Source organism: Lissotriton helveticus, chromosome 4_1, assembly GCF_964261635.1.
Source record: "Lissotriton helveticus chromosome 4_1, aLisHel1.1, whole genome shotgun sequence".
In the NCBI taxonomy this organism is placed as follows: Eukaryota; Metazoa; Chordata; class Amphibia; order Caudata; family Salamandridae; genus Lissotriton; species Lissotriton helveticus.
The window spans coordinates 682970392-682994874 of record NC_136063.1 but is presented as its reverse complement, the minus strand read 5'-3'; the positions used below and the strand labels follow the sequence as shown (position 1 = coordinate 682994874).

General features: G+C 41.0%; 1 protein-coding gene across 2 annotated transcripts in view; it reads right to left on the bottom strand.

The window, feature by feature from the left end:
* Positions 1 to 14678: 14678 nt before the first annotated feature.
* PCMTD1 (protein-L-isoaspartate (D-aspartate) O-methyltransferase domain containing 1) overlaps positions 14679 to 24483 on the bottom strand; it is a 454916-nt gene continuing 445111 nt past the window's right edge. The window contains exon 6 of one of the 2 annotated variants that reach the window (XM_078687314.1): positions 14679 to 17421. In XM_078687314.1, coding sequence (XP_078543440.1) covers positions 17051 to 17421 — 371 coding nt within the window. In that variant the 3' untranslated portion in view covers positions 14679 to 17050. The remainder of the gene's footprint in view (positions 17422 to 24483) is intronic. The other variant, XM_078687315.1, reaches the window with a different exon arrangement.

Here is a 24483-nt window from a genome sequence, read left to right as displayed (position 1 = left end):
CATAAAGCAGTAAGCTTGTGCCAGCATCGAAAGTGAATTAAAAGTCAAGTGCCGCTATACAGGTCAATATTTAAGATCCTTCCATCAGCAGAGTGTTCTGGAGACTGCTAATACATCTCGAAGGAGAGGAGGAGTGTGGCTCACTGATTAGAGCGGCAGACACTGTTGCAGAGGTCTGGCCCGGGACCAGGGTTCAATTCACGACGCGGCAGGGTCCTGAGCCCAAAATGTCCACGGACTCGATAATTCTCGCCTCGGTGCCTATTCTAATCATGGGGTCCCACGCTGCAACTCTGGGCAATAGTTGCTTAATCTCCACTACGGCGGCCCACCCGCTGCGGTATGCCTGGCTTTCACCCTGGGGATACCCAGTAGGGGTTATCTCACAGGGAAAAAGCCAGGACGGGTTCCCAAGGCAAGCGCCTTGATGCCTTCGGGTGATACGTGCGCTATATAAGTCGCAATACATTTACATTTACATTTACAAGACACAGAGGGAAAAGGACTACCAGGAAACATTATCAAGTGCTGATTCTCATTTGTATAAAAAGTAAACAGCGGACATTGCCCTTGCAATATATAGAATGTCCAAGACTACAAATCATTCAGTGTCAGGAGTTTTGACAAGTTTTCAATTTTTTTAAAGTAAAAAAAAGAGAGAAACGGAGTGCGGTGTCCCTTAAGTTGGCGCCGCCCTCAGTTTTAAAGTAAAAAAAACAAACAGAGCGCGGTGTCCCTGAAGCGAGCACTGCACTCAGTATAAAAAATTAAAAAAATGAAACAGAGCACGGTGTGCTGGAATTGGATGCCGTGCTCAACATGAAAGTTTTATAAAAGTAAAATTTAAAATGATTGCAGTGTTCCTAAAGCAGGCGCCACACTCATACAAATACAAAAAAAAATCAGCTGCCATTGTCCCCATCAGTGCAATAAACAAAATAGTGCTCACCCACTTAATAATATATTTTTAGACAAACAAGTGAACCCAATAATTGGTCAGGGACCTTGGGTATGAACTGTTTCAAGGAATAATGGTCCCTAACAAGAAGGTTATTAGTTTGCAGAATATACAAATAGCAATACAATTGACTATTTTTTATGTCCTATTGGACATGATATTTTATTGTAAGACTATACAGTAAAATACAAGTAGGAGCATAATCATGACAGGGATTTCAGGCAACCACGAGTTGTGGCCAAACAAATTCAACATTTAAACCACTAAGGAATAAATGTCCGCATCCTAGCACATATTGATAAAAATATTCAGTTATGTCAAGGTGCAAGAAGTCTACGGCGTTTCTTTCCCTCTAAAAAAGTGCATGGATCATCTTCAGGACAAAGGAATAGGTGTCTGAGGTAATTGCCCATGGGGAAAAAAGGAGAAGAAGAAGGAAGGGAAGAGAGAAGAAAAAGGAGGGTACAAATTAGAGAATTGCAGGGTATGTGTCACGGTTCCAACATACAAACCAAGAATAACAAAAGGTGAGACGTGCAACTCTACCAATTGGAGTGATGTTAACTGGTGATGGCTAGAGCCGTGAGGCATGTGGACTAAAATAAAGGTTGTGATGGGGTAATTACTGAGTGATGCCGAATAACATGGGTACCTTGGAAGTCTATTGTGGAATCAAAGAATCAAGTTGCCAGTGTGAGGACCTGTTGAGGATGGGCAGTGGGCTGAAATGCTAAGGCCAATATAGGTCATATGGACCTGTAACAAATAGGAAGCTGAGTTAGTATGGCAAGAATGTGTAAGTCCTGCTGGAAAAGAGATGTCAAGGTGAAGTCCCCTACAGCATGGAGTATTTTGCGGGGGTGCGCGTAGGTCAAAAAATCGAGAGAAGGTGGTTAGTAGGTCCTCGATGGAACAATGAAGGTGCACGGTACTGGCAAGCCAGAAGGATGCCTCTGTGGAAAAAGGATAAAAAATTAAGTCTGATTAGAGGTAAGGGGGACAGGTTAGGTGCAGTCAAAGCCAGCTTCCCTAGCCGGTGTGGTGATTTTACCTGTTAGGATGAGTGCCAAAGCACGACTGGTATCCGATCCGTGGCTGGCGTTCAAAGATAATGCAGCACAGGGGAGGCTGTACCATAGAGCATTAGGGCCGAGCGCGTACATGACTATGACTATGACGCGGGCCGAAATAATGTGGTGTAGATGGTGGCAGTGTGGGTTAAGGTAGAAGGCAGCGGCCATTTACAATGGAGTTAAGTAGAGACAGATCCATTGAGAATAAACATAATTGTTAATACATTGGTAGTCTATTTTGTTACACTAGACTTCAATATTTGTGAGTGAAAAATATACTGGGGAAGTTAGGGTACATTATTATTTACACACATTATTGAGAGCGGAAAACAACCTGTAAATTAGAGAAATGGGGGAAGAAGTGTTTGTCGTTATTTACACATAATGCCACGGGAACATAGCATGTGAGTTAATGAAATGGAAACAATAAGTTTCACCTAAATGAGAGCCCATTCATAATGTAAGGTTGCAGTTATAAACTCCTTGGAACTCATTGAATGCCATGAAGGGCACGTTGTGTAGCCCCAACAAGTACATTCAAAAGCAAGTGAAATAGACATTATTACTGGCAATGGTGATCATCATAGTGCAGTTCAACAGGGGACATATTCCACAGCTTAGTCGAGCACATAGTAGTAGTATGAAACTACATTGAGTGTAAAACAGGCATGTGACACCGCTTTAGTTGGCGGGGATCTACCCACATACAGCAATATAATGGTCATAGGTGCACAATAAAATCAAATTAAAATTAATAAATACTTGTTGCCTAGTGACATTGATGCACTAATCACCTTCAAGATTGGTTACAGTGCTGGGAGTACATAGTCTGTGAGGTAATTGGTTAATCAACGAATCTGTACAAGGGGCGATCTGAGAGAAGAGCATGATAGATCATGATGCACTTGGATTTTAGGTAAAACAAGGATAGTCCAGTCCTCACTATGGTTGAGATCAGTGTATAGACTCTTTGTCCGAAGAATCCATTTAAGTTCTTCTTTGTCGAAGATTGTCTTAATGTCAGCTCCTCTTGGTGGTGGTTTATTCACATTTAGGACTTGCCACCGGATATCGTCCTCTGTGTGTCCTTTTGTAGAAAAGTGATCCACCAGTGGAGCACCTAGGACCTTACACCGAATTCTGCTACAATGCTGGCAAATCCGAATCCTCACTCTGGGTAGTTTGGCCAATCATATTACATGGACACATGATGGCATAGCTTACATTGCAAGTATTACAATTGGAGAATTGTTCAAAAGAAACTTTGATAGCATTAAATACAAACTCCTTGCTTTCATTAGTGTATTCACATACCAAGCAGTTGCCAAAATCCGAGTGGACCACTAAGGGAGGGCGGCCCCTGACGTCTTTAAGTGTCTGTGTTTTTTTTGGGGGGGAGGCTGGCTCTGATCAAATGATCCTTAATGTTTTTATTTTTACGAAATGCAAAGAGAGGCCGTTTTAAATTACAGTCACCGGCATTGAGTACTGGCCAGTGTTTTAGAACACTTTTCTTGACCCTGTTTGATATAGGGAAAAAGTGGTCACGCAAACTAACCCATTGTGTGTGTCCTTGGTTTTAGATGTGAGCAGACTTTCTCTCGGGCAGTACCATGCTCTCTTAATAGACTTTTTTTACTAGTTTACATGGACATCCTCTGACAGTAATTTATCTGCTAAGATGTTGGCTTTTTGGAAGTAGTCAGCCTTGAATGTGCAGTTCATTCTAATTCGGAAGAGTTGTGAAAAGGGTAGTGAGTCACGTAAGGCACGAGGATGGTGGCTGCCATTTAGTAGTAATGTGTTTCTTTCAGTTGGATTCCTGTATAAGGCAGTGAAAAGTTCACCCTCTGTATGTCTAATCATAAGGTGTAGAAAGGAGATCTCCGTCTTGCTGTGTAAATCTCAAGCCATTACTGTTGTTAAACCATTCTAGAAAACTGATTAGAGTGATTTGATCACCAAGCCAAATTATAAAAATATCATCGATATATAGCTTCCAGGTTAGTTTACTACTCTGATGCGGATTTGTTGTGGTAAGTATGTTGGTAGTCTCCAGATGGTCCATTTAAAGAATAGCAAAATTAGGGGCAAAAACTGCCCCCATAGATGTACCCTTAATCTGCTGGTAGAATTGGTCATCAAATATAAACAAATTTCCTCGTGAGCCATAGGGTTAATAGTTGTAAAATGAAGGACGTTGGAAATGCATGTGGGCGTGCTCTACTTAATAAAGCAGACCGTGTAACGTAACGAGCCAAGTAAAAAATCCAGTCTTTATGGGCGATAACAAATGGAGACAAGGCGTACCAAGGAGGAACTAATAAGCCTCATAATGAATTGGAAGCCAGCGTTTACGTAGGACCATGACACAAGGCAATTAAAAATATTGACGGAGAGTGGGCCGGGCTTCCAGTGCATACTCTACTACAGAATGCCTTGCAGAGCGAGCAGTGCATGTGCGCTGACGCTAGGCTTGACTTAAAAAGCACAATCTGTGTAACAACATCTACCTTTTGGCAAAATTTGGTGTAATTCCAACCAGCGGTTCGGGCTGTAGGTTAGACAATGCGTTCCTACAGGAATTAACATTACAAATGTACCTTTATTTTGCATCCCTCTTTCTCAGTCCCCACTGCACGGATCACTCCCAAACTTTCCATGACACACTGAAGAAACCTACTTTGACACTTTTTTGGGAAAAGTTCATGAAGAATGGTGAAACAAAACCAAATATATAAGTAATTCAAAAAAAGCTGTTTCTATGGAAACTAGGTACTACCTATAGCTACCTACTGGTGATCTCCAGTAGGATATATATATATATATATATTTAAATGGTAACAGTGAATATGAGGAAGTGAGGGGAACAGAAGAATGAGCAAACAAGCAAGAAAGGGAATGCCTATTTCTGTAATCAACAAAAATACCAACAGACATAACATGTCAGAACAGCCATAGCTTGACAAACAAAAATTTGATTCCAAAGTCCTCCTCATCCAGAGGAAAAAAGGCAGCTGCTGACTGATCCATGACATTCAATACAGTAAACCTGTTTTGGTTAGCTATATTTGAAGGAAAAGGCAAAATGAAACTCCATTCTGGCATGATTCAACTATCTCGTTTTTAATATGCACATCTATATTTGCACAGTAAATACACAACAGATTTGGCTTGTCTCAATTCTTAGTACAGAAAGAAGTGAACACATATGCTGATGACTGAGTGGATGCATATTTCGTAAAAGAATTCTGCATAGATTCTTTACAAAAAGGAACAAAAATAATCATGAACAATATCACATACATTAATTTGTTTTATTGCAATACTGTCCCAATTCATTGCTTTTAAATGCAGGGGAAGTATTACGTTATGACTTGCTTTAATGATTCCATATTTTCAAGTCAACAATGTAAATGGGAACATGAAAATTCATATTTTGAAAGAAAACTTTTTTTTTTTTTTTTAAACACATTTAGACATCATACAAACTAACATCTTTCATTTTACCATACATGCAGTAGAATTTATGACATTTCAATAAAGTAGTTCTTCAAAAGTATCTCACACAAAAGATATCTCCTAGAAGAAACCATATAACTCTTATTGGTTTTCTGGAAAGTAACATTTTAAATCAACATTCATGCTGCTTGGGTAATGAAAATATTTAAACTTTAAGAACTTCAGGTATCCTACCCTTCACAATAAAACAGCTATATCAAATTAATTACAAGCAATAATGGCCACAGCTCTTTATATCGAACAGGCCTTGTTATGAACAGCTTCTTCACATTTGCTTGCCAATTAACCACCATAAAAACAGCCAGCTGTGACTCTTCATTGTATAAGAGTTTACCTTTCTCCAAGATCGGGTGAAGTTGTTAAACAAATGTAGAAGAAATAAAAAGCCCACTGTATGTGAAATGAATCCGGTAAACATTTTTAATGCAATAGGAAACCAATGAAAAACTACCCATGTCAGACATATAATTAAAAGTCATTATGCTAAATCTCCTGACACAACCTATACCATGATAAAAATGCACAGGACATGTCTTTTTGTCTGTAAACACAATATATTGGAAATTATGTCCTACCAACTGTGTCCAAATGATTTTTTTTAAAACAGCATTAACTTCACCTAGGTATAAAAGTGTGGTATTAGGCTAATGTACAATTTTTGTTTGTTAAATAATTTACCTACCTGGATCAAAAGATCCCCAACTACATTAGCCTTATACTGTTGGTCAAATAACCATCGCAGTGCAGTGGAGAATCATGGCCGAATCTCATAAATAATTGTACAGCTTCATTGACTTCATTTAGGCTATTAAATAATCATCTGTATAAATATAGAATGGCTATAAAGTCCAATGTTGCTAAGCTATTATAGCACAGCTCCAGTTGCAGATAAGAATCAGGATGGCATGAATCTATGGAAGATGCCTCAGCTAGAGAAATATTGTTGCAGATAAGTCATGCTTTCTACTCCACCATGGTGCGGTCTATGGATTAATATGATTGTTAGAATTAAGTGCACATTAGTAAATACAGAAGAGGAGAATGTCACTGCAGGAATAGATCTTCACCTGCCCAGGTTTTTTTCAGAATGTATTTTGGTGTGACAAAGGAAACTGTTTACAGAAGGTGCAGGAGGATTTAAACGTATGTGTTGTGAATTGCAACAACCAGGATAGTACTCTTATGAACAAATGCATTAATGGTGTTGCTTCTTGTACAGTAAGCCCTAGAATTATATGGAAGTAGGTGATTTCTGGTAAAAAAAAATATCATCTTTAAAACATCAAAAATTTAATCAACCAGTATATTCCTACCTTTTTATTAAAAATTATGGGACACAAAGAACACATACTTTGTTTGTTTGACCTGACAAATTTGAAAATACTGCTCAGTTGAAGCAGGAAAACTGAAGACAAAGTGTCTCATTAACATAAAACCTCCAAAATGACCGAACTCGGTGTAAGACCTAGTGTATACATATAGTAGAGTAACTTTCTCATGAACAGAATTAATAACAAAGAAATCACCTTGCAAGATAAAACTTTGTGGTTCTATGTAGCCTGCACTGAAAATAAGAAATTACATGAATTTTTAAAATGTCCTTTCTTCAAGTAGATGGATGAAACCTCAATATAACATTTTTTTTTAGGCAGATCAACAAAATATGACTCATCAGTACCTTAACACCTAATTGTTGACTAAGCCTAAATTTAGAGACCATTGCAGCTAACACATGCACTGCAGTGTATATATAATGATCATGTTGTGGAATGTGTATCGCTCAGAAAGATGCTGTAATAGATGAAAATGTATAGAACAGTACATAATGCAGAATATCTGCCAATTAAAGCTTTAACAGTGTTGTGGAACTTTTTTTGCATTTTTTGGACTCTACACACACACACACACATTGATCATTTTGCCTGCAAATAAAATACTTCTACTTCCTCTCATTAAGCAAGTATTGTCTACCAAGTACTCTTAAGTGATGTGCTTAAAATAAGAGCAGGGTATAGCGTGTGGCCTAGTTGTCTATGTTTGCACCACAAACATCAGGCACAATAAAGATTGATATTTATTTTTATAAAGCCGACGCATGCCCCAAGGCGTCTTGGCACTTGTGACTTTAACCAGGGTAAATCAACACCATATAATGATTTGCAACTAGATGGAGAGTGGAAAAAGCTATGTTTTGAGCTGGTTCTGCTGGCTTCTTAGGAGCCAGAGAGTAGGTAACAAAGCGTGCAAGTTGAATGTACAAAGCCTCTACCACCCCAGGGATTTGTGCAATTATTTTGCAACCTGACATTTTTAGCAGTCTCTGAATGAAGAATTCTACCCGGGAAGCAAAACTGTGTTTCAGGTATTCTGCCCCAACGCCGTGGCGTGCTTTATGTGCTATGCACAGTGACTTAAACGCCACTTTTATGGGGAGCCAGTGTAGCTCCTCCAGGGCCTTTGAGACTGGTTACATTCTTTGATGTTGTTGAGCAGCCTAGCAGCTGCGTTCTGACTTTGCAATTTTTTGAGAGACCCTGCTGCGAGCCCAAATACAGGGCAATAACCACAGTCTTTTGCAAATCTTTCGGGATAGAGGGCAAGATGTTCCTGAGGATTTCCAACTGGCAAAAACAGGTAGATGTAAGTTTAATTGCTCCAAAAAGAAAGTTTGGAATCAAAAATTATTCAGAGATTTCTAACTTGAGGAGCTGGCTTCGGGAGAGATACCAACATCTGTGGCCAATAAACCAGGTACCCCCGCCCAAAGAGAAGTACTTTGGTTTTATTCGAATTCAGTTTGAGACAGTGGCTGCCCATCTAGCTAACCACTACTCACATACAACTACTGAAACTGAGCCACCTCCTCGACATTACTCGTGATGGACACCGCAATTTGTGTGTTAACAGGCATAGGAGGTAAAAGTCAAAGGATCTAATGAGTTTGGCAAGTGGGACCACATAGATATTAAATAAAGTGGGACTAAGCGACGACCCTTGTGGTAAGCCGCATGGAAGGGAGTGGAAACATAATCACCAAACATGACTGTTTGCTCTCTGTTTCAAAGTAAAGAGTGCCAAAGATCATGGGCTGACCCAGAAATTCCTATCTCCATTAGCGTTTGCAACAGTGGCGAGTTTCTCACAGTGTCAAAGGCCACAAATATATCCAATAGCTCTTCTCTCCGCCCTGGTAAGATCTTTGCAGCATGCGTCAGGAAACAATTAAAAGACTGGGGTTTTTCAAGAAAAGTTATCCCTATGTTTCAGGCTATGTTTTGCCCAAAGCATTCAACATTGGATAATATTGCTGCATTCCAAACAGTACTTGACAAGTGTGTTACGTTAAATGCTTTAACTTTATATTGTGTTTTTATTGATTTTTCGACTGCTTTCGATAGTGTAGATAGATCCACCCTATGGAGAAAATTGGTGAGTCCAAATGGGGGGAGAAAAAGACCTAACCAAACCTTTCCCCACGATGAATGGGCTGAAACAGGGATGCCTATTAGCTCCCCTATTATTCTTTATCTATATTAGAAATTTACCGGGGCGTCTCTCCCAAATTAAAAATTACCCTCCGAAATTAGCACAAGTTGACATTCACTGTTTAATGTACACCGATGATATCTTCATACTCGATCGTACCCCAATAGGCCTGCAAAGAAACCTGAATTAATTAAATCAATATGAAACTGAAACTTTTCTGCTGCCAAATATTACTAAAAATAAAGCACTCCCTTTCAGTGGCAGAAGGAACCCTTTTTCTTATATATGGTCATTAGGAGGTGAACCAATAGAGTCTGTCTATTTGGGCCGTGTTTTCACTCATAATGTACAGGATAAAGCCCACCACCAACACTTAAGTCGGAAGGCAGAATCCCACGTTGGGGCTCTACAGAAACTGTATCACTCTACGGGAAATAGACATTTCATACCAATGTTGGAGGTTCATGGCATGAAAATACCTCCGCTCCCATCATATGCCATGGAATACAGACAAATTAAAACATGGCAATCTATAAAAGTAAAGGAGGGAACCGTACTCCGAAAATTGGTAAAAGTGTTGCAGTCGTTCCCAGTCCAAGCTCTTCGTCTTGAGCTATCTATAACATGAATTCCTACTCGAGTAATTACTAATTTCATTAGGTGGGCGTACAACCTATTACATGCAGCAACAGACACCTTTAGCCATTTGTTAAAACTGGAGACCTTTAGAGAGGAAGTGTCTGAATATACCTTTAATAGGAATAAGTTAAAAGCCATTGAGGTCTCACAATGCACTGTTGCGCGTTTGCAATATTATCGTATTAAGTAAAAGATTCGAAAAAATCGCCTTTCAGTAACTAGAAATGGAACAGGTAAAAAAACCTGCCTAATGGAGCTCTTGGAAGCATACTTCCTAAACTGAGCAGCTTGCATACCACATACAGACTTCAAAACAAAGGGGGCAATGTGAAAGCAGTTGAATATTTTGTTGAGGGCCATGTTGTAGCTGGTAGCAGGCACTGTACAGTGAACATGCTTAGAATGCAGGGACAGGTAAGCTGCGGATGAGTATGACCTGTGGAGGTGTGGGGGGCTTGAGCAAGCTTTCAGCATCGCTTGAGGTGAGACAAGTGTAGATCAAAACAAAAACCTGCATTCTAAGACATGGCAGGTGCAAATCAAACTTGGTGGGGCCTACTTGGCTACTACCTAACACAGAGCCAAAGGAGACAAACACACAGAGGTTACAGAGCTGGGAGAGATAAGAGGCGTCATCCCTAGGAATGGGGAGTAATGGCATAGTAGTAACGTGTTTTCTTTTGCTCACTTGCCCGTACATCCTACCCACCCCACCCAGTTCGGTTGAAATCCTGACAGTTCAAATATGTTTTTGCCTTTTTTGTTTCATTATGAGTATGGAACCGAAGCCCAACTGGGAATCGTTTTCTAAACATTTGATTCATACTTGGTGCATTGAACTGTGTTTTACAGCATTTTACTGATACAATACGCTCTTTTTTCTAGGGACTGGAGTATTTGGCATAAACTGGACTGATACTTCCAAACAGTTTCACCCTTCATAGAGGGGAATTATGATGATCTGTTACTCAGCCTATCTCTCTTTGATTTAATTGACCAACATATACAGTGGAATTACTGAAATCTAAAAGAATTTGAAGCGTGCTTTTCCAGTATGGACAATCTTCAACTTTTTTTCCTTTGTGCTTCGGAGTTTTGATTCTCATTAGTTTTATGACCTATTACTATGCCCCTAAGCATTTAGGCCATTTTTACATTGTATTTTCCAGTGGGAATCTACTCATTTCTCGATCTGGGATGTAAAGTCACTAAACTACAAGAAAGTTGAAATCCCTATACCAGTCAAATGTTAGTGAAGCACTATTCACATGTTAGAAGAGTAAACTGCCATGTGCCCTCAGATAGGCAGTAGGCAAGTGTCGGTCAGGTAGTTAAAACTGACTATGAATGCGAGACTATTACACAGCCATAAACCAATACCAGTGTATAAATCATCAAAGGACTATCTTAATATGCCTTTTTTTAGAACATTTCAGTTTTCTCACTTATTGTTCTGTTTCTATCCATTATGCACACTCAAAATGTGTTTTGTGAGACAATGATACAAGGTTTATTGTTCGTTTTATGAAACAACTAGGTTAACAAGCCATTTCTCTTGTCCTCAGTGCTCACGGTCTGGACCGCAGCTGGATTCTATAGAGGTTATCTTCCCTTGGCTTTACATTGTGCTATTTGTCTAATATGCAATTTCTTACAAATGCATCCCTAGTTTGTCCTTATTGGCCCTAGCAATTTCCTATTCTGTTTAGTATCTGTTTGATATGAGTTATACTATTTGCTGTAGCCTCTTGCACAATTGAGGTGCAGTAACTGTATTGCTCCACTCATGACTATTGTGACACCCCATTAAAATGTGCCTTCTACTGCTCATGGGTCTTTAAAAGTCACTTAAGTCCTCTGTGAAAAAGAAGAATGAAAGTTTGAGACACTGAAAAAATATTTGAGGACGGTGGTCTGAGGAACACACCAAAATATTGGAAATGCACCCACGTTAGTGGCATCCTCAATATCTGCTGATCGCGCCTGCATTGCCTGGAGCGAGGATCTAGGTACTGATCTTTCTCAAGAGGTTTGGCTGTATTGTTGTAAGCAGACCAAACGTTTATCTCCCAATACCACCTGCACTTCATACATTTTAAATATTTGCACAGACTGTACCGCTCCCCCGCTCGCTCAGCTGTACAGAATGGGCCTCACCTCTAGTGATAGATGTCTCCGGTGCTCGTCCCCCGCGGCGGACTTTTCTCACCTTGCCTGGCTGTGTGTGCCCCTTGGTTTCTACATACTGGCGAAACGTGTGTACAGTCATCACTGAGATTATCTCCTCCTCGTTTGTCTCGCCAGATCCATTGACCTGCCACCTAGGCTTGGGGGAGCACTGTCATTGACGCCTCCCGTCGGGTCACAGTTATGCTGCTCATTCTCACGCGTTGCAGAGTTGCCATGCATTGGGGTCGGAGGCCCGCCACCAAGGTTAGTGCTTGGCTCGAAGATGCTGCGCGTTGCCGGATGCTCCTGTCACAATTTTGGGAGCTAACGCCGGCTACTAGTCGGCCAAGTGATATCTGGTGCCCTCTTGTCTCATACCTCCTCCGTTGGAATGCCTCTCCCTCTGCAACCTCTCCCGCGCTCCTTGCCGGCACTCCTCCCGCGGCGGCCGCCGGGTTGGTACATAGATATCTACCTCCTTCTCTTTGCATTCTGCTGATTCCTCACACCCCTCCCGCAGGCACTCTGCCCCGTTTGATGCCCCTCTCTGCCCTTTCCTCCTTCATATCCTGCCACTCCTCCTTACACTCAATGGTGTGCCGCTGCTGTACCACTGCCTTTATGATGTTTGTAACTGATGTGATTTTTTTTTTCCCCTTGTTTTTTTCAGAAGCACTGCTTGTTGACCTTGTAACCTGATGTGCAAGAATTTCAATAAAGGTCTTTGAACGAAAAACAAATTTGGACATGCACTTTACCCTTCACCTGGCCCAGTGTGTGCAGGCATAGTTGTTCCATTCTCCAATAATACTCTTTCCTTAGCCCACTGATAAGGAGGTTGAAGTCACAAACCAACAACAGAATACAACATTTTATATTTTCTTATCTATTTGTTATTGTGATGCACTTTTTTCATGCCTTGTTTAATTGCTTTCATATTTTTGACATGGTAAACTGCTAGTTGTTTATCCCCAGTAAATGTTCAGTAATAAGCTAGTTGTCTAAAAAGATGTGAATACAAAATAAAAATAAAATAAAAATGAGTGGCCCTTATATGAGTAACCAGGTCTAAGATAAAAGCATATATCCTTACTGACTGACATTTCCAGCAATATCTTTAATAGGTAAATAATCTAACTATCCCCATAGCCCTGATAGAATGATCGGTAACTAGAAAGATATCAGAAAAAAGTGAAATTGAGTAGCCTTTTTGAATTTTAGCACTTCAATAAAAAGACTTAATATTTGATACCATATACTGGATAATTTCATGTAATATAAAAAGACAAACTATTTCATTATTAACGGTTTCCCGTAAGGATCTTCTTTTGTATAAAAAAGAGGATTTAACTACATTATAAAGCAAGTCAGTTTTTATCAAAGTTGTTACTGTCACCCTCACAGCAGTTAGTCATCTCAAGAGCCTCAAAGGAGCCAGTTCTATCAGTAAGGCAAACTTCCGAAACCCCTAGCCTTTAAAGGTGTAGACTTCAAGGACCGGTAAGATTTTACTTGCTGGAATGTGGAAGGCAGATTTTGCTAAGAAAGGTTCAGCCAACAATCTGTTTAGTTGGCTTTCAACACTCTCATTTCTGAATAATATATTTAAATCATTTATATTGGACTTTTGGCTTTTTTAGCATAACCAAATAGTAGCACATTATTTTAAAAACTACTGTTTAGGGAACTGGCAGTTGCACTTTTCTGACTCAGAGGTTAACAATTACATCTGAGTAGTGGTAAGTGGTCATCTATACTGGTAACGCTACATACACTGGGGCTGTAGATGTAAGTCTTGTATCTCGTTCTGAGGTTGTGGAATGCCTTTAAACTCACTTTATCGAAGTACAGACTTGGGGAGGTCTTTTCCTGCATTGTTTCCCATTCAAGAATGTTTTCTGGGAAACTGACATTTTGCTCACCTAAGTGATAACTGAAAATTGGATGTGCTCATAAACAACTCTTATCTTTGAAGGAATTGCTGTTGCTTCCAGAGGAGCCTATGTTTTTCCCATCATAACTTTATCCAGTGCACTAATAAAAGTGTTACATATTAGAGGGTCGTACGGGAAAAACTCCGTAACATGTTCTACTTCAATGAAATTGTCTTTTAGTGTACAACAATGGCATTATGATTTGCAATGCCATAAGGGGAAGAGGTCTCAGAGAATATTTTATTGATAGGGTCCAACTTCTTATTTTCCCTCAGAGCGGTTAAGGTCAAAACATTGAATGAGCAGATCTACATTTAAAAATTGTAAAAAACTCATTTGTTACAGGTTTTTCATTAAATAGATAGGTGTCAAGTTTGGGAGTATGCACTTCTGTGACAACATTTGTTGATGGGGGACTCAGTAAAATGCTGCCATGTGATCATCAGAAGCTTCAGGCAAGAAAAGTAGAATTCAATAGAAGACCATACCTAACTGCTGGATGGTCCCAGCAAAGCTGTTGATCAGGTTTTGGTTCATAGCCTAAAAACCTGTTTCTTTAACAGTTCGCTGGTGACAAGGCAACAATAGATATCAACCTTGTGTTAGCTTCAACATCAAAAGCCTCAAAAGTACATGGTGTCTGGAGAACAGAAACTGCGTCAGGATAACTGCCACCCTGAATGCTGAATTAAGTTTATGTACTAAAGTGTATTTAGCCATCAGGTGTGCAGAAGTCTGTTTGAGCATTAATCATTTAGAAGAAAAGCAGAGGGGAGAGGGAGTTAGTCGGTCAATAAAATTAGTCCATAACTAAATACCTTATACATTTGTTTGTTCTAATTGAATATAGGGATAAAGAGATTTGCAGAGCAAGTAAGTCCACCACGGTCGACCGAATGTTTTTCATCCTTTATTTAACAAACAAAAATCAGGAAAGTACTATATATATATAAATAGGATCTGAAAAGAAGAATCATTTATGTTTGTAGAGAAGATCCTTGAGGCACCTATTAGGCATCCAAATGTCTAAGGAGAAAAAGTAACAAATGGATACAATCAGCCCTTCTCAATTCAAAAGAAAAAACAACATTCTCCTTGTCTGACAGTCTTGAACCAACAGTCTTAGTAACATACAAGATTGCATCTTTCTTAGGGGGTAACCCTCAATTGACTGTCCTTTCAGGGAGCGATTGATATGAGTGGGCTTCATGACAACTAAGAATGTTTTTGAAAATGTAAATAGAACACAAAAGAAATTGGCCGTAAAAAAGAAACACTAAAGAGAAAATAAAATTGCAACACTGATTAAAAATACAATACACAGGAATATAATATAAAGTGCCATTTGGCCACCAAGTGAAATAGTAGTCTTTTTACTTATAGTAAAAAGAACTTGAAAGTTCAAACTCACAATAACTGTCAAAGCATGCACTTTGAAAACAAAAACAAGGTCCTGCGACCAACGGCCTACAAATATGCTTGCAAGAAAATTAATGCAATGTGACAAGGATTGGGAAGGATACAGACTAGTTCTATCATAGCCTATAAAATATGATAGGAGTCAACTAGAAACCATCGGCTGCAGAATATTATTTTTCATGATAGAGTTTCAAGAGCCATACAGTGGCACAAAATGAATTCTATGTCTAAGAAATAATGTGTACTTCTTTTTCCAGATTATGGCTTGTTATTGCTTTAATCTAAGAATATTACACTGCATCTGACAACATTTTACACTTAAAATGTGCTGGTGATTACTGTACCACAGAAGGAATGTTTTATGCCACTGCTCTATTTAGAAAGTATTTTCATTTAGAGATCAACAGAATATCAGGCCAAACATACAAACATACTTGCCTTGTCACCTTTATTTCAACAGAGTGTAAAAATACCAGTCAATTAGGTATGACAAAGCACAAATAAATATGAAAATAAGCGTCACAGAAATTGCAGGACCAGTGTGATTGGAAAAAGTGGTTGCCAAAGAATTGTGATGAGCACTGTGACTGTCCTCATCAAAATAAATGTATACTTTTTACTAATCTTTCAAGTACAAATGTATATACATAAGATTTACCATCAAATCATTTCAATGCTAAGACAGATTTCCCCTAAATAAAACCGGGTCAGTTCAGTTCTGCCTTAACGAAGGAAACATATTTTAATAAAGTATGAAATCCATCCACTAAAGTGCATCTGAAAATACTTTAGAAGTGCTGCTTCTACAGTGGCCCATGAAAAACAAAAACATGGTTATTACTTGGATCAAATTCTATCTTATTGAAGTAGCAAATATATTTATCATTGAAGAACACTCAAATTTAAATAGGTATTCACAAAGTGCAGTGCTTACGACTCTGAACATGGGTGGGGAGCTCAAAAATTTTGCAAGAAACACTGAGGTTTACAGGGGACCGGGGTAGAAAAGTTGGATTGTTTAAATATCTTTAAGCCTCCATTTCAAGAATCTCATTCTATTTTCATGGCGGGCACAGTAAACTATACAAATACTTCTTTCGGCCTACGGCATAGTAAAAAATTAAAGCATTGCAAACCAAATGTACTGGACTTCTACAGGAAAGTTGAATTGCTTTTATCACCAACTACATCAGTTGATGCTGCTATTGTTAATTAATTCATGTAATCAAATAGGGTAGATGCAGGTAGTGCTACCTTACTCTTTTTTTAAAAATATTTAAATATTCAAAATAAACAACTCAATAATGAGTATATTCCCATACACCTATAGTACTTGGGTATTCCTTACAATACATAAACACGTGAAATAGAATTAAGGACCACATCACAATCCTACAAAAAAGAATTGAAAAGCAATGCCCACGCTATCAGATTATATATGGTTTGCATGTGTAAAGCGTTCCCAGTGTTAGAAAATGCAGACTGTGGCAATTCAAGTCAATTCATCCCTCAACCAGCATCATGTACAAAACATTTGGAAATTTGACTTGCCCTTAACCAGTGCCTATCTACTGCAAATCAAAGAAGATGTTCCATGCAAAAGGTTTGTTAATGTCATATACCAAATCAAGTTGTTCTTGTAAGTTAAAATAGCGATAATCATTGCTCAAGACCCCAAAAAAACTAGGACTTTTGAGTTTAGAGTCTGTATGCAGCCAAGAAAGGATATCTAAAATTGTTTGTAGTTTGAACACCAGTGAAATCTGCTGAGCTAAATTATTTCCTGATAAATGCTACATTTTCATTAAGGAATGAAACATCAAAAGGCATCAGTTTCCAATTCAGGCACGTTATTTGTCTCTGTAGTATGTCAAGTATGCCTTTAAAGATTCTGGCAGAGGCAGACTCATAATTTTTTCTCTGAGTAAATTCGGAGGAGGTTCCTCTGGCTTCAAGGTTTCAGTGTGTTCTTTTTCCTCCTCCTCTTTGTTATCCTCCTCCATCTTTTCATCATCATCACTGTCCAGAGGTTGGGGAATGAGCTGATTTCCTACAAACACATAGGTGCTAATTCTACGTCTACGACACCTTCTTCTCTTTCGTTTTGGTGGTGCTTTCTGAGAGATACCCTTGGCTTGCATTTCCTCATTAATGAAGTTTCTTAATGTACGGCGGATGTAGATTCGGGCCAAGTCTTGCAGATTTCTAACAGCACATTCAGCTAAAATAAAGAACAGAAATATATTTTTTTACTAGTCCGTAGAGATTTTAAATAGGATTTCAGTGCATTTTTAACTTTACATTTATGCCATGATGGTGAACACAATATATTTGAAAGATATTGTTGACTTTTTGCACCACCCAATCTCACAGAATAGGATAGGTATTAAGCGAAGTTTATTAGGAGTGTCATGCTGTAGCCAAACAAAACACTAGCTCTTCTCAGTACACACCGGCACAGAAAATCATAACCAACTAAATTTGACAATAATACTGCACAGAAATACATTCAATAAACTTAAAGATAGGTGACCCGTCCCCTTGAAGTCATGACATTTTGAGCCTTGATACAGATATCCAATACTGGGGAATAGGTATCACTCAGACCAGAAATCCTACCTCAGGTGATAATGGTTCAGGAAGAGGAATATTTCTGTTTTATGACAGATCCACCATCCTGCCCCTTTGAGTTAAACGTCTCTCTGAGTTACCATGCTCAAGAGGTAAGGTTCCAGGAAATGACTCCTGAATGATGGTATAGTAATGTTAGTATGACTTTTATGGTTTTATCTTTAAAGCCAAATAAAGTTTATTGATGGTGATGACTCCAGCATTTGTCCCAGAAGTTCCACCGAACAAGGAATTGCTGTAACAGGCCTTCCCCTTCCGAGGTGCATAAGTGCAACATACCATTTAGCGGGAAAACATGCTATGGAGGACATTCAAATTTGCTACAGATTTCTGACTTAAAAGAGTAAATTATAAAATGGTGCGGAATGCCAACTGTCCACTAACCACACCCCAACCGACTTATGGGCAGGAGATGAGAAGTTAGTTGGAAACTACTTGCTTAACGACTTGGATGTCAGGAGACGAGAAGTCCAGAAGCAAGTAGTATCATTCCATTTTCATCATATAGCCTCCCTTCGCATCCGTGCACTCATGATATTTTAGACTTTAGGGATAAAAAAAAGACTTAACATAAAAAGAGTGACAAACATTATTCAAAAAATGTAACTTCTGGTGTACATTAGAATACCATTGATTATGATTACCACCGTTGCTGGACAAGCTGCTTACATCTGGTATGACCAGTAGGTCACTAGTTCAAACCTCGGCATGACAAACAGACTTTTATCCTGCAGATTTTGGTTAATTGAATCCTACTTAATAGTAAAATAGTAACAGGGCACTTAGAAGCACTTACATGTGAGACAAAAGGATGTGTTGAGGCACAGGGCATTACAATGCATGACAATATGGGTATATTTGATGAATTGTTTCCAAGTTAGCATGCTCTCTACATTCAACCGATAACAGGTAACCTGAGACTCAATACCCTGTGTGAGAGGTATTTGATCAAAGTAACTGCTCTGATGTCATCTAAGGAAAAAAGAGTGAATTTGCAGTGAGTGCAAAAGTGAGAGATTTTGTATTTATAGCTAGATCTGCCATTCCACAGCAAAGAGCATTTTGTTTTGCCAATAACTTTAGTGTAATTTGATAAATCTGCATGAAACTCCTTGAATTGAAAAACAAAAATTCACTTTTTTCAAACCTTTCCTTTTTTTTCCAAAAACCTTTTTATTGAATCACTTTTCAGCAGGAAACAGTATAGATCTTAGTCATCTATGGATTATTGCACCATTTAGCACAATAAACCACATTCAAAATGGCAGACCCAAAAGCACCAGCTCAAGTTTTTATAACCCTCGGGCATAGAGGCAATGGGAGGCAAGGGTGTGCAAATTGACAAAAAAAAATCCAAAACTGAAAAACATCAAGAACAAAACAATGGTCCAGTAATCTCCAGGTATATCGATGAATTTCAACATCACTAAGTGATATGGGATAACCATGTAAGTATTCTAGGTTTTGGAGCTTCGCAAGATTCGCCCCGCCCCTCCCCCCCTAGTTCACTGGCCTCTAATCATTCTCAGACTCTTCTTGGTTGTGAAAAGCAAAAATCGTTGACCTCAACCGTCACTTTCAACTTGGCCAGGAACAAAAGTGGGACCTCCAATTTATGAGCAGGTTTATCTCGTGTAATAATCTACATTTCCTCTCTCTTTATATCTGTCATTAGACTAAACTCAGAAAAAAGAATCAATTTTCTTTGAATTTCTGGTCCTTTTTCTTGGCAGATACTCTATTCACTATTTATCTCTGAGCAGGATCCCCTGCTCAACCATTGACATTCCGGAACTAGCTGTCATCGTCTTAGGGCCTCTAGTTTGCATCCTTACTGCCTTACGTATATCTGGTTGTACCAACGGATCATACGCTAAGATTTGCACCCTCAAAAATGAGTGACATCACACATATGTTCTCACTTAAATGCGCCAGGTATGCCCAGACATTGGTCCTGGGCTCACTGTGCCACTGGAATCAAGCTATCCTGGCTGAAGAGGTTTGAAACCCCGAAACCGGTACTAGGATGCTTGTTTCCGGTCCAGGGAGGACCTGGTTTGGCAGTTCGGGCTGGATTTTTCCCAAGAGGCACAGGGTCAAGACTGATTTGCATATGGCCAGATCAGAACTGGGGTGGCATGGTGAGCAAAAGAATGATGGATTTAACTCAGATCTCCTGACTGGGGGTGAATGTTTTGATTTGTTCTGCATTCCGTCCATTTATTGTGTGTCTTTTGCTTTCTCGCCCTAAGTGCGCCAGGTATGCCCCTGCGTGGGTTCTTGGCTCACTGTGCCACTGGAATCAAGCTATCCTGGCTGAAGAGGGGTGAAACCCCGAAACCGGTTCTAGGATGCTTGTTTCCGGTCCAGGGAGTACCTGGCTTGGCAGTTCGGGCTGGACTATTCCCATGAGGCACAGGGTCAAGACTGATTTGCATGATTGTAGTCCTGAAGAAGGAACTGTCCCAGATGAGCTTGAGCCTGATCAGGTTGAGTTCTTGGGGACAGGGGGCCATTCCAGGGCAGATATGAGTCAGAAGCAGCTGAGCTGCCCTTCCCTTGAACCCCTCAGACAGCAGGCTGCTGCTGCTGAGGCCGCTGGGAATGCTAGTGGAACCTATAAGATTTATTGGGATGATGGAATCCTGTACTCCGAGAGTGGAGACCCCAAGCCTAGTGCAGCCAGGAGGTTGGTTATACCTTTGAAGTTCAGGGGCTTCCTATTGACACTAGCCCATGACATTCCCATAGCAGGTAATCTGGGCCAAAACAAGACTTGGGACAGGCTTGTCCCTCACTTTCATTGGCCCCACATGTCTGAAGACACCAAGGAGTATCGTCACCCCTGTGTCACCTGTCAAGCCAGTGGTAAGGCAGTTGGAACAACAAAGGCCCCCCTGATACCACTACCTCTGGTGGGGGTTCCCTTTGAGAGGGTTGGGATTGATATGGTTGGTCTCATGGATCATCAGACAGCATCTGGGCAAAGATTTATCCTCGTGGTGGTGGACCATGCCACTAGGTACCCAGAAACAATTACCCTACAGCACCTGTGGTGGCAAGGGCCCTCTTGGGAGTGTTCTCAAGGGTGGGTTTCCTTAGGAGGTAGTTTCAGACAGAGATGCAAACTTTATGTCTAGTTACTTGACTGCAATGTGGAAGGAGTTGTGTAGTGAACTACAAATTCACAACACACTATCACCTGCAATGCAATGGTTCTGATGAAAGGTTCAACAAAACCTTAAAAGATATGATCAAGGGTCTCCCAGAAAAGCTTAGGCAGAGATGGGACATCCTACTGCCCTGCCTTTTGTTTGCATACAAGGATGTTCTTCAGAAGGGGGTTTGTTACAGCCCTTTTGAACTTCTGTTTGGGCATACTGCAAGAGGCCCCTTGTGTCTGGTGAAGGAGGGATGGGAGTTACCTCTCAAACCCCCTAAACTGGACGTTGTGGACTAAGTACTTGGTCTCCGCTACAGGATGGCTGATTATATGAAAAAGGCAACCAAAAACCTTGAGGCTAGCCAGGAATTGCAAAAGGCCTGGCATGACCAAAAGGCTGTGCTGACTGTTTACCAGCCAGGACAGAAAGTGTGTGTGTTGGAGCCTGTGGCCTCAGCAGCCCTCCAAGACAAGTGGAGTAGCCCCCATACAATTGTTAATGAAAAGGGAGATGTTACCTATTTAGTGGACCTTGAAACTCCCAGGAGCCCCCATAGGGTGCTTCATGTCATCAGACTGAAACCTTATGTTGACAGGGCAGACATGGGCTTGCTCATGGCTACTGATGAGGGACAGGAGGAAGAGAGTGATCCACTTCCTGACCTGCTCTCACAGAACCCTGATGATGGGTCAGTTGATGGTTTAGCCTTGGCAAGCAGCCTCACTGCTCAGCAACAAGCTGATTGTAGACAGGTGCTCAATCAGTATAGGAACATGTTCTCTCTGACTCCAAGTCAGACTACCTAGTGCACTCATGAACTGGACACTAGGGACAGTTTGCCTGTTAAAAAATAAGATTTACAGGCAACCTGACCATGTCAGGGACTGTATCAGGACTGAAGTCCAGAAGATGTTGGATTTGGGAGTTATTGAACCCTCAGATAGCCCTTGGGCTAGTACAGTGGTCTTAGAACCTAAACCTCACATCCAATGGTGGAAAGAGAGGGATGAGGTTTTGTGTGGACTACAGGTGTCTCAATGCAGTCACTAGGACTGATGCTCATCCAATCCCAAGAGCAGATAACTTATAGATACTTTGGCCTCAGCCAAGTTTCTGAGCACATTTGATCTTACAGCTGGCTACTGGCAGATCAGATCAGCTGATGATGCAAAGCCCAAGACAGCATTTTCTACCCCTGGCGGGCACTATCAATTTGTGGTGGTGCCCTTTGGTTTGAAAAATGCACCTGCCACTTTTCAAAGGTTGGTGAACAAAGTCCTAACAGGCCTGGAAGACTATAGTGCAGCATATCGAGATGATATTGCTGTCTTTAGCTCCACCTGGGAGGATCACCTGGTCCACCTGAGAAATGTTTTGGAGGCCCTGCAAAAAGCAGGCCTAACTATCAAGGCTACTAAGTGCCAGAGTTAGGTTGTGTACCTGGGCCACCTTGTAGGTGGAGGCCAGGTTCAACCATTACAGAGCAAAATCCAGACCATCATGGACTGGGTTGCTCCAACTACCCAGACTCAGGTCAGAGCTTTCTTGGGCCTGACTGGGTACTACAGAAGATTTGTCAAGGGGTATGGATCCATTGTGCCCTGAATTACTTAACTTGCTGAAGAATGCCTAAGAAAGTTCAGTGGACAGTCAGATGTCAAAAGGCATTTGATGACCTGAAGCAGGCCATGTGCACTGCACCAATTCTGCAAAGTCCTAACTACTCCAAAGAATTCATTGTCTAAACAGATGCATCCGAGTTGGGGGTAGGGGCTGTGCTGTCACAATTGAATGATGCAGGTCAGGACCAGCCAGTAGTTTTTATTAGCAGAAGGCTGACCCTAGAGAGAAATGTTGGTCAGCTATTGAGAGGGAGGCCTTTGCTGTGGTTTGGGCTCTGAAGAAGCTGAGGCCATACTTCTGTGGCACTGACTTCACTGTTAAGACTGACCATAAGCCCCTCTTATGGCTAAAACCAATGAAGGGTGTAAACCCCCAAACTTTTGAGGTGGTCCATTTCTCTATAGGGGATTGACTATACAGTGTAACATAGACCTGGGAATAACCATGACAATGCAGATGGACTCTCCAGATATTTCCACTTAGAACATGAAGACTCAACTGGTCAAGGTTAGTTTAATGTCCCTGCGTTGGGGGGTGGGGGGTGTAGGTGAGTAGGATCTGCTTACTATTGTTACCCCCGCTTTTTGCTGGTGTTTCACTGTTTTTCGACTTTAGTCTGGCTGGGGGCCTGCTATTCAGGACCCCAGCCTAGCTGCTTCCTCTCTAAATTGATTGCATGTACTATAGGTACACTCCAGTTTGGTTACTGGGGTTCCCTCGTGAGTCCCTACTATATGTACACTAGGTACTAAGGGCATAGGTCCCCCAGAAACCTACCAGGGGTTGCAGCATGTATTATGCCACCCCTGGGAAGCCTTCCAAAATTACACCACAGGGCTGCTTCTGCAGCCTGGGTAAGGTGGTGCATGTAGCCCTTACTAAGATATAGGTTGCCTATATCTACCTTAAATCACTGCACATAGAAACCTATCAGTTACCCCTATGGCAGGCCTTATCAATCCTGAAGGCAGGGTGCTTGGTTTTGTGTGAGATGGTGCCCATGCATGAGCAGAGCCCCGCTGCAGCCTTTGGAATCTATTGTCTGGGGCTGTTCTGTGATGCAGCCAGACCATATACTCTTGACTGCATTATAACCTCGCTGTAAATGCTAACTTTGGAAGGGCTACATGGAAACATGTCGTGTTTGGTGTCAAACACGTTGGCATCCTAAACCTGGCGGCGGGGGTAGAATTCCACCCTTCTAGAGGGAGTGACATGTACACACTGGTCTAACCGGTAATAGTTTAAAAGAGCCCTGGCATCACAAAATGGATGCTACAGCCACAGACACTAATCTGGCCTCCTGCTGTTGACTGAAACTCCTGCAGGGGAGGCCTGGAAAATAGGTTTCCTGTCACAGGGAGGTGTAACCACCAACCACACAGGCTTTAGTGTATTGGGGATGGGTGGGTGCACTCTGGGAGTGCTTTGAAGTCTACCCCCCGGGCACATTTGGTGTCCCTGTCCATAGCCCAGTTCAAACCGGTTGCAGGGGTTACCAGTCCCTACTCTGGCACGAAACTGGACAAAGGAAATGGGTGTAGCCACCCCTCTTTCCAGACCCTCCCATAGGTGGGTCCCCAGAGTATGTCCAACCCCTTTCTTAGGTATAAGTCAGGAACCCCTGGCAACAGGACTTTAGATTACACATGGACGAAACTCTGAAACTGAATCCTGGAACTTCGACGCTCTACTAAAGACTAGCGGATGGAAGAATCTCCCTTGAGGTCAAGGAGTGACTCTCCTGCTTGGCAGGCACCAATGAAGCCTTTGCCGGTCTGCATCTCTGAAGCTCCCGCCGGACTCCGAAGTATTGCAGCCCAGGAAGAAGATTTTCAGACTTCTCAGAGGCAGACCAGAGTCCC